Source organism: Nuphar pumila, chromosome 1, assembly GCF_984573655.1.
Source record: "Nuphar pumila chromosome 1, dmNupPumi1.hap1.1, whole genome shotgun sequence".
Classification (NCBI taxonomy): Eukaryota; Viridiplantae; Streptophyta; class Magnoliopsida; order Nymphaeales; family Nymphaeaceae; genus Nuphar; species Nuphar pumila.
The window spans coordinates 19,045,714-19,057,234 of NC_143249.1; the positions used below are offsets into that span (position 1 = coordinate 19,045,714).

At 37.8% G+C, this 11,521-nt stretch overlaps 1 protein-coding gene across 1 annotated transcript; it reads right to left on the minus strand.

Moving 5' to 3' along the window:
- Window positions 1–1,671: 1,671 nt before the first annotated feature.
- LOC149848224 (uncharacterized) lies at window positions 1,672–7,435 on the minus strand. The gene is made up of 3 exons (XM_090003719.1): window positions 7,204–7,435; window positions 5,711–5,796; window positions 1,672–1,956 (listed from the first exon to the last, which is right to left on the minus strand). The coding sequence occupies exons 1-3, from the start codon at window positions 7,433–7,435 to the stop codon at window positions 1,672–1,674; spliced, it is 603 nt and encodes a 200-aa protein (XP_089859845.1).
- Between the last annotated feature and the right edge of the window lie 4,086 nt (window positions 7,436–11,521).

Genomic DNA, 11,521 nt, shown 5'->3' on the forward strand with positions numbered 1-11,521 from the left:
CGGAAAAACATGATCCAAAGGTCAACTTCTACTGAACTTGCTACATAGATCATAGCTGAAGGGTCAAATGTGGAAAAAAAGCAGAAAAAATAAAAATATTATATTTTTTATTAAAGAGTTCTTTATCTATGAGGGATATATATATATGTGTGTGTGTGTGTGTGTGTGTGTGTGTGTGTGTGTGTGTGATACAGGTCCATGTGCTGAAGTTAGGGGTAGCAATCGGGTCGGGTCGACGGGTTGGTGGGTCGGGTTGGCGGGTCAGAATACCCCAACATGAACACGACCCGTTTATTAAACGAGTCGAATGTGGTAAACACGAACACGACCCATTTATTAAATGGGTAACCCGACACGACACGGTTAACCCGTTTAATAAACAAGTCGGGTTGACACGACATGATTACACGACACGGTGACCCATTTATTAAATGGGTCGACCCGATAACATAGACACGATAACCGACCCAAGTAACCCGAATGACCTGTCTAACCCGAATAACACAATTAGAAACACCAAAAAAACAAATACATATTATACTTTTTTTCTGCGAATCTCAATATGGAATTGTACCTTAATAGCCGTATATAAAGAAGTTGAAGCATAAAAACCCGAGCTTATCTTTCTTTTCTCATTCTCAGTTCTCACTGGTCTAAAAACTCTTCTTTTCCTTCGTACCAAAATATGGGTCCTTCTCTAATCACCAAAAGAGCTCATCATAGTGAGGAAAACAAAGAAGAAAACCTCATCACAGTGAGGAAAACAGAGAAGAAAATGAGAATAAGTACCTATTACTTATTCCAACCCCTTCTTCAAGATAAAAAAATGAGGTGCCTTCCAGCCGGAGAGACGAAACGTTGGGCTTGCTTTGCTTGGGTGCCAAACCAAGAGAAGAAAACCTCATCACAGTGAGAAAAACAGTGAAGAAAATGAGAATAAGTACCCATTACTTATTCCAACCTCTTCTTCAAGATCAAAAAATGAGGTGCCTTCCAGCGGGAGAGACGAAACGTTGGGCTTGCTTTGCTTGGGTGCCAAACCAAGAGGAGGAACAAGAGGGAGGAGAGAAGAGGGTGGTGGTGTGCACCTGTGCGGTGATGGCAACGAGGTGGAGAGGAGAGGTCTCGGGCTCTCGGCTGCGGCTGGGTAGGAAGGAGTTAGGCGGGTGACTAAAGTGTAAAGTTAGGAGTTAGGGTTAGATAAGTTTATATATATATATATATATATAAGCGGGTTGTGGGTTGACGGGTTTGTGTAAACGGGTTGACCCGCCCGCCTAACCCGTTTATTAAACTGGTCAAACGGGTTGGCGGGTTGGCATACCCCTAACATGAACATGACCCGTTTAATAAACGGGTTAGGCGGGTCGACCCGTTTACGACACGGACCCGTTTAAGCCAAACCCTAACCGGGCTAAGAAGCGGGTTGGTGGGTCGGGTCAGATTTTGCCTCCCCTAGATGAAGTGGGTGAATTTTCATCTCTCTCTCTCTTAACGGCTGACTGTAAATGTTGAAGGCCATTTCTAATTTCTGTCCTCATCAAGAAGCCATTGGTATATGCAATTGCTCATGTACATAGCAGCTTTGAAATCAATCTCATGCACAAAGGCACAAGACAGCCCCACAAATAATCAAACAAGAAAAAGAAAAAAGTACAACTTGGATTCTTCTCAAGCTAAGAGCCAGAAATCTTTGTGCTTTTTGGTGGTTAGAAGGTACCCTCCCACATTCCTTCCTTTCTTCCTCACAGCCATAGTCATGCAGTGTGCGTTCTGTATACAATAATCAACAACCCCACCACCAACTTTAGCCCCTGCCCAGTTCATGAGCAATCTCCATGTTAGGGACCTCTTTTTCTGCCCTAGAATCAAAAGTGATGCCTCTTGTCCCCTTGCCTCCCTAACTATGGTGGGTCCCTTCTCTTTTCCTTCCACCAATGAAGTCTCCACCTGTACCTGTGGGCCCAAGTTTTTACATGATATACTCAGTCACGTTTGCATGGTTAGGTTCTTAATTAACCAGTGTCAAAAATTAACAAAATCATGAAAATTTATCTAAGCTGCCTTTGGATCATGTGTTATCAGCATAGTGACAAAAGTTTAAAACTCATTTTTTTCGGCAGTCAAAAACTCACAAGATTTTGCATTTTTTCTGGCAATAAAATAAATAAATAATATAAAAAATATTTTTATAAGAAAATATTTAAAAATAAGAACCACATGATTTTTCACGATAAATAGCTGTTTAAAATGTAAATATCGTGCTTAAATTGTGAAATTTATGTTTTGCCAAAAAAATCACGATATTTTGAAAATATCACGAGAATTCGCCATTTTTAACTTTCAGGTAATTTCTCGTGAAATTATCGCGAGATTTTCATAAATCTCGCTATATTTGTCACTATGGTTCTCAGTGAGTAAATCAGACTTTTCCGGGTTGAGAAATCAATGGCCTACAATATGCCGAATTTTCTCCTATCAACAAATTGTTTATTTTTACATTGAAAAAACATGACACAAGGGTTGATTCTTACTGTTTTCACCATACTGAACTGTGAACATATCCATGAGATAGGATTTGGTTAACACTATGTGCCCTTCGGTTAGGGGGTTTGGAACCCACAAGTATAGCAATATTATCTCACCAAAGGGTATGTTTATACGTGACTAAAAAACCACAATTGATTGGATGTTGGGCATTTCTACAGTAATACAAAATATGAGAAACCACAACCTGTGGATTAATTCTGGGTGGCTTCCCAGAGGCATTTGGGTGCCATGAAGAATCCAGAATTTCCTGGTTCCAAGTTTTTTATTGCTGTCCGGGAAGTGAAAAAATCCATGAACTTTGGGATTTTAGGTGGCACTTCACCTTTGCAAACCTGTGAAACACTTTCATACCTGAGAAAGTATTCCATATTTTCCCAAGTGAGAAAAGTGTTTCATAACTTTGCAAACTTGCAATTTCAATTTTTCCTCGCAAAATGGCCCAAATGGACTTTAACCGACTTTCTCACTTTCAAACATTAGCCTCTAGTGTCGCTAAAACTCAAGAATTTCATATTATTTCTTTCTTCTTACCAATATAAATGGGAACTTCAAGAACCAAGATGATAAAGGCACTTTTTTAAAAATGTGTCCAGCTATATATCACATGGATATGGATATGGATATGGATATGGATATGGATGTGGGCACAGACACCAATATACATGTATATGATTTTTATAAAAAGTAGTACAAGAACACATATTTGTTAAATACTTAACACAAGAACACATATTTGGCTCAAATGGACATTAGCCTACTTTCTCTAAAAAAATAACTGTTGAATTCAAAGCCTATCTTGTCAAATAGAAAATTATTTTCAATAAGTAGGCAATTGTTTTTTGATAATCGAAAAAAAAAATGACTTGTTCACTAAATTCATTGGCATAAAGCCCGAGTTCTTCTCTTTTGCCCACCAGGAAATACATCAAGCTTCAGGCTCTCAGCAATGAACATTTGTACCTATGGGTTTTGAACTCATGATGCTCCGTCAATTTGGTGACATTCACAAGTAGGCCCTACCAAATGAATGGACCCCTCAAGGGCTAAAAGTAGGTAATATTGGATATGGATTCCACGGAAACAATGCAGAAGAAACGCTTCCTTAAAGCACTTGAAAAAAAAAGTCTACAGATGACTTTATAACGGTTTTTCTGCTAAAAAAACTTTGGAAAAAGTTGTTTTTGACATAAAAAAGCAATTTATTGTATCCTGAAATTTTGGTATATTGTAGTACATTGATTTTTAATGTTTTTTTGAAAAAGAAATACCTAATTAAATAAATACCAAAAATATATAAAGGTTATATACATCTGTAGGGTCCAATCCATGAAGAACTGTAGGTTGCTTAAATATCAATGAGGTTTACTTTCAATGGTAGCAAACACAAGCCCTTTCAAGAATTAATTAAGCATGTCAATATTGACGCAACCAATCAATATAAGATTCTTGATTTTTGCAGAAACTTTCATTCGGAGCTCTGTAACAAATATCTTGAGATTTATAAAAATCTCACGATAATATCCTGAGAAATTGCCTGAAAGTTTAAAACGGCAATTTCTCGCGAGATTTTCAAACGGTGACAAATATCGCGATATTTACAGTTTCAACAGATATTTATCGTGAAAACCCTGGAGATTTTTATTTGTAAATGTGTTTTATTTATATTTTCTTATAAAATTTATTTTTATATTTTTTAATTTATTTTTTATTGCCGACATTTTGCCAAAAAATGCAAGATTTATGAAAAATTTCAAGATCTCCCAAGTTTTTGACTCCCGAGATTTTGCCATTTTTAACTTTTGTCACTATGATTCCGAGTAACCAAACAAGAACAACTAAGTTGTCCTATGAAGACATTCTTTTGGGGAACATCATGGAGTGCCCCCTTTCATCTTTGTTGTCTAATATAGTAACCAAAAGTTGGACTAATCATGGCTTACTCTTTGCCTTTTGCTTTTCTTTATTATCTTTACTATAATTACATATAGATTTTCTTAAACCAAAAAGATAAAAAAAAAGGAAAGAAAGAAAACGATATATCATGAAAATGATCCTGAATTTGTAAATAATCAGCACAGACCTTTGACTATTTCAAATGACAAAATTCAACACCAAATGTTCCATACTAAGTTTTTTTTAGATAGGCAAGGAGGTTAGGCAGACCCCATACCATTGGGATTTGAACTTGCAACGTTCCAATACAGGGTGACGTGTACTCACTGCTCTTACCAGACAAGTAGGACCCCCTGTTGGTAATGTTCATACTAAGTTACTAACTAGTGTAATGTATCTCATATCATATGCAAACCAAAGCCATAGGAAAACCTTTTTCAGTGGGCAACTTAGTATAGGAGGATCAGGTGAAATGTGATCGCACACTTTTGGTGTGCTGCTGCACCTGATCGCCCATCATCTTTGGGACCCAGATGGTGGGTGATAAGGTTTGAGACACAACACGTGAAGTATGACCAAGTTCATGAACTTCTCTCTCAACGTGACCTCTTAAAGTCTAATCTTGCTAAGTTCCCGTTTGGGCACCAGGTGAAACGTGAACAAGTTCAAGAACCTTGATTTGCACTCAAAGCCTCCACCAGAGGTGCAAAGTGGGCATCACCATGAGAAACACTTAGGGATCTTGAGAGTCAAACTCAAGGATGACATAGAACCTGGCCGGTCAATGCAGATTGCTGAAGACTTGGATGGGTTGGCTGAGTCAATAACATGGAAAAAACTTTTACCGGTCCGAGCCTATTGGGCTAGACCGAGTTACCGCGTCCCCTGCTAGCTAGTGACTCAAACCAGTCTTGGTCTTAGTCAATCCACAAACCCATCAAAAATGCCGTTTCGTTTAACCCTAAAACCACAGTATACACAAACTTGCCGCCATCATAGTCAACTCAACGAGGGTTCGAGACCGAAAGAACTGACTGACTTATGAACAGGACCAGTTGACTAAACTAAAGCTTTCCTTGAGTCAGTTCTTTTAAGACTGAACAAAACCTTGGTCAAGGTCTAGGTCAAGATCAAGATCAAGGCCAAGGCCAAACCACCTCTCAAGTGGTCAAGCTCCACCTAGCCTGAGCTTGACCCGGCCGGACATATATTGTCGATGCATTATAGTTTTAACCCAAAAATAAAAAAAATAAATTCTGAGTTTTACCTCTGGCTTGCGTGTACGGCAGAGATTCTTCGTGTCTTGCAGCAGATCGTTCTCCTTAGCATGAGTCTTCATCATGGATCGTGCTTCTATTTAACCAAAAAAGAAAATAAAAAAATAAGCGGTTAACAGAAAAGACTGTCAACCAATGTTGTCAGTATCGATAAGAAGCAGAATAGGCGCGGACCTGTACCGTTTGGCCAACGATTCAGGTGAATCGGCCGATACTGATTCTCAAGTGAATCGTTCTGAATGTTTTGAATCGGGCCAAAAAATCATTAAAAAATACTACATATCAATCAGAACATAACACATGTTAAAGATATTGAAATAATATTAAAAATTTAATTTTAAGCTATTTTTTATATTAATTAAAAAATAACCGATTCGGGTCAGTATCTTATCGATTTTCTGGCGGCAGTGTAAGACCGCAGATTATCACAGATTTACAGAGGCTCGGATCCATAACTTCACTAAGTGCATAGTGACAAATATCGTGAGATTTATGAAAATCTTGTGATAATATCGCCAGAAATTGCCTGAAAGTTTAAAACAGCAAGATTTATGAAAAAACATAAATACTGCAATTTAAACGAGTTATTTACGTTTTAAACGGCTATTTATCGTGAAAAAAACTGTGTATTTTTTTAAATAATTTTTATTAATATTTTCTTATAACACTATTTTATATATTTTTAATTTATTTTTTTACTGCCAAGATTTTGTCAAAAAAATGCGAGATTTATGAAAAAATTTCAAATTCTCGAGAGTTTTTGAAAAACGAGATTTTGCCGTTTTTAACGTTTGTCACTATCGCTAAGAGATCTGAGATGGATTTGAATACGGGTCCAGCTCTACTCTCCAAAAAACAAATATGATGTCGGGTCTTGCATTTTTCCAGGCAATAGATGGAATTGGTTTACGGGCCAAGTCCGAGAAAGCTACTCTGTTCTGAATTTGGTTTGGCTAGTAATAAAGCATAACTGGATCCAATTAAGATAGCATCCAATATTTTTATTGCGTTAACAGAGAAATGTACTCTGTTCCGAAAAATATCCGCATACATAAAACTATAAAAACACACGAAAATTCGTAAAAAATGTAAAGCAAATATAAGAATTTAAAAGTGTTAATATTGCATTAATAAAGAGATAAAATCATATCCGATATTTTGAAAATATCAACATTTTTTTAACGGATTTTTAGAATACCGTCATCTCGATTACAGTTATACCAAACTAAGTTATGTTTGTAATATTCGGGGTTAATAGAGAAGGAAAAGGCTATTCAGGAAAGAATTCTGCAAAAATTTACGTGGCAGCAATGTGTTCATACGGCTTAATTTTCAAAGTCAACATGGTCCTGGGACACATTTTGCCTACGGTGTGTGTTTCGGTCATTTAAGAAAAGAGAAGAGCATAGATACGGTATTAATAAAATTGAACCGGGGTAAATCGGACAACCAGAAAATAGAAAAAAAAACTCAGGGTCCTCACCTGGCTTGCAGACGCAGAGGAGGACGAGGGTGTCGTGGGGGTGGATCGCGTGAGTGAGCCCCCACTGCAGCGCCGACCTAGACTCCCTGCTCGAGTCCACCACGATCATTATCCTCCTCCCCGAACCCGCCTTCTCCGACGTCGCCTCCTTCTTCACGCCGGAAACCGCCTCCTTCTCGTCGGCTCCGGCGGCGTCCAAGATGGGTTTGGGCTCTGCTCCCGGCGGCCTCATCGCCACCCTCACGTGGATGGCTATCCTGTTCAGGCAGAACCCCGGAAATCTACTCCTTATGCTCCGACCCATTTGGTAGAAGTCAGAGAGAAAGAAGAAGAAAGGTGAGAGAGGGAGAGAGAGTTCTAATTCTGAGTTAGTTTTGCACTGTCATCGTTTTTTCTTTCTCTCTCTTAAATTTTTCTTCGATCAAATCTCTCTCTTAAATTGAGAAAGGAATCATGCCTTTGAAGGCCATTGAACACTTTTCTTGTGACACTTGTGTCCTTACTCTTTGCTCAAAATGATTATGCTGCCCTACTGGATATGCTGGCCATTTCGGGCAAGAATGTAAAGACGAAACAATGTCACTACCCCCAAAATATCGACATGTGCAAATATATATATATATATATATATATATATATATATATATATATATAAAAGCTCTATAAATATAAATACAAAAAAAAAAAATTATGCAAAGTGTACTTCACTCAACATTACATACAAGGCTACGCAGTTAGAAAAGCGGATCGGTTAGGGTTGGGTTCATGGTAAAGTTCATACCCATCAATGCCGAGGCGGATATGGATATGGTCTGGTTATAGGTCCGATATGTCTAGGTGAACACATATCAGCTTCCATGTCCAACCTATTTATACTTTCCACTGTTCATTTTAATTTATCTTCAGTAACATAGGTGTATTATGACATATAAACTGCGAGAAGAATAGGATCGTGTTTGGACTTTGGATGTGGTTTGGATTGGTGAGTGCCTATAAAGACCATATCCATATCCATGTCCATCTCGCATTACCCGTACACGACCCGCTTACGCTGATACGTCCACCCACTTTTTGTTGTCTTGGGTCCTGGACGTCTATTTACAGCAAGACTTGCGTTGGACTTCATTGGATCCATCATGATCTGGACCCACATTGAGTAAGGGAATGTAGGATCTGGAAACCAATTGACCTGGGCCCTACAAGTTCTACGGGTAAAAAGACGGTAGCTAAAATTATCGTGTGTGCGGTACTTGGAGGGGTTTGATTCACACGGGGTTAGATGTGGACTCAGATCCAGATCCATTCAGAAAGTGTCAAGCCGAGAGAGGCTGAGACTGCATGTAAGTCAAACCGAACCGGACCTGAACACTAAATGGACCCTACATGTTCTTCAGCCCTACTAGCATATGGTCTGACAACGTTGAAAACTGACTCTGGATCTTATGTTCGGATCCAAATTTCATGCATGAACCTGGTCCACGTGTGACAAAATGACCCGCGTTTTCCTTTTTTTTTCTGGTTCGTAGTCAAGCTAAGTACTGCCGCCAATAAGGATCAAACCGGAGATCTCTCAGTTAAAAATAGTGCAACCCAAACCTGTTCAGCTATCTTATTGGGCCCTACCCTTGTCCTTGTTCTAACAACAATAATTATGCTCTATAATCATAGTAATGATGCAAAAGGATTGGAGTTACGATGACCCAGATTGACGGTTCTGAATAGTATTTATCTGAATCCAGATCTAAGATGAATAAACAAAAGTATTCAGATTTGGGTCAGAATTGAGTCTAAACCGGATACTTTTTAGCCTACTTGAAAATCAAAAAGTTATGTTTGTTTCTGAAATTAGGCTTATCGTTTGATCTGATCGGGTCTAGGGATGGCAGTGGACCTGGGGAAAATGGGGCCCCACCCCACCTCGCCCCGTTTGGATCAGGGATGGAGGACATGAAACTGGGATGAAAGATAAAATCAAAACCCGTGCGGGGATGGACTTACGCTCCCCCCCCCCCTGTCCCGATCCCCGCCTTGCCCAGCCTCAGTCCATCCCCAATCCTTCTTTAGAGATGGCAATTCACCATGGAAACATGGGGCCCCGCTCCACCTCGCCCCATTTGGACCAGAGATGGAGAACATGAAACGGGGATGAAGGGCAGGATTTTGAGACAGAGTAGGGGTGGAGACTTTGTCCCTAGCCCTCGCCGCGGTCCACTGCCACCCCTAATCTTGTCCAACTATTCAAGCTCGTCTTTTGAAAAAAAAAAGTAAATTATAAAAGCCCATCAACTTATGAGAAATTTACGAAATTTTTTTCTTTATGAATATCGCCAAGTTGATGAGACGACACAAGTTCAAAACTCACAGGTAGCGTCCCTTGCCGTGAGGTCAGCCAATGTGTCGTCGGTGATTTGGAGGGGGGAGGGGGGGGGGCTGCTTGGATTATCCAAAAAAAAATTGCCTTCCTTTTTTATGAATGTGTCCTAAACGCTTGCTTAAAATATAAAATATTTTTTTGTTATTTTTTTGGTAAAATAATTCTCGTATTTTTTGTATTAACAATACTTAATGTTGAGGCCATTTCAGTTATTTTGTTTGACAAAACAATGGCCAACCGAGTGATTTTAGAACCAAGCATGACTTTGAAAGGATACAAGCGGGTTGGACTTAGGCCTGAGCATGACAGATCTGTTTCCAAATCTGAATATTGGGTAGCAAGTCTAATTCCAGATCCATATCTAAATTAGATATATATTGAATCAAATAAAAAAATTATAGAAGAATTCAAGAAAGCTATGAAAAAAAAATATGAAATGACATATCTAGGGATAATGAAATATTTTCATGTTTGTTTCTTGTGCACTTTACTTAGAAATTGCATAAACTCAGTATCAAAGATATATCATATGCAAGCTTCATTATGGATTCATAATTTAAACTTATAAATTAGTGCTCTTGTTTAGTACTTCACATTTAATGATTTTGTCCATGCTTTAGATTTGTCTACAACGGCAAACTGTTAAATGGACTTGCTAGCTGTATGTTCTCTTGTTTAAGCTGTTTCTTAAAGATTAAGGTCATTCAAAAGATTAAAAAAAGATTCAGGTCATTCACAAAACATGAGCAGACCCTTAGAAAAAAATTTAAGTACCAAAATTCTCAAGTATCCAACAAATTGATGTTGCTATTTTTAAATTCTTTTCGTATAGATGTTGCTAGAAAGTCCTAATTCGTTGGACTCATGGTTAGACCCAGAATTTGCTATAAGTGCAATTGAAGATATACCTATTGATGACAAAGCATCTAGGGCCATAAAGGAAGTGTAATATAAGTGTCTTTGCATTATTTTTTCCTCTTGAAAATGTATATGATCATTATTTATACTTCATAATTGTGTACTATTTTAACTCCATGATTTTGTTGTTGTCATTCATTTTATTTAATGTTGTTCTTATATGATAATGTATATAAATGTATGATTCAATTCTATACAGTATAGTGAGATATAATATTGTTTGCATGAAATTAACAGATGTTGACATATCGTTCACGACGAGAAGGTGGGTGTTCTTTCTTTCCGTGGATCAATTCACCACCCGCCAGTCAAGGTGAACACCTAGACAAGGGAGAAAGATGAGACCATCTACACATCATAGGTCACTACAACTTCAGAATCATCCACGACAACCTCAGGTAAATATTAATCCAATATTTTTTTAGTATAATTAATAATTTATTATTATCACTCCTATTAATATTTATTTTTTACAATAAATTAGCAATTGTAGAGATATCTTCTCACCGCAAACGTGAAAAAAATAAATATGTAGCCCACTAGAAGAAAATTAAGCAACAAAAAACTTTAGTAACTATCAAGCCTGGGACACAAGGACTCCTGGGCGAGAGTGCCTCTGTATTCTCTAGGAAGCATTTGTGCATCGTCATGGAGCGAGCCAACATCATTCACAAGTCATGGATAAAGGTCCTCGAGGACAAGAAAATGGTGTTGCGTGAGGTAGTTTATTTAACTATATTGCCTAACTATATTTTGATAAATATATTAATTCATAAAAAAAGTGTTATTAATTGTATTTTGATATTTTGGTGCATGCCGAGTTTAATTTAAAGAAAGATATAATTAAACATCATGTTATCGTGGATAAAAACTCCAGGTATCATACTCAAGAGTGTGAGAAAGTCTTTACAAGCATTACAAGAGGTTTAATAACTAGAACGAAATAGCAAAACATCCTTTCGAGAGAGTCAATTATGAAAAGTGATTTGCAACTTTTTCACAAGAGACTATTGGACGGTAAATATT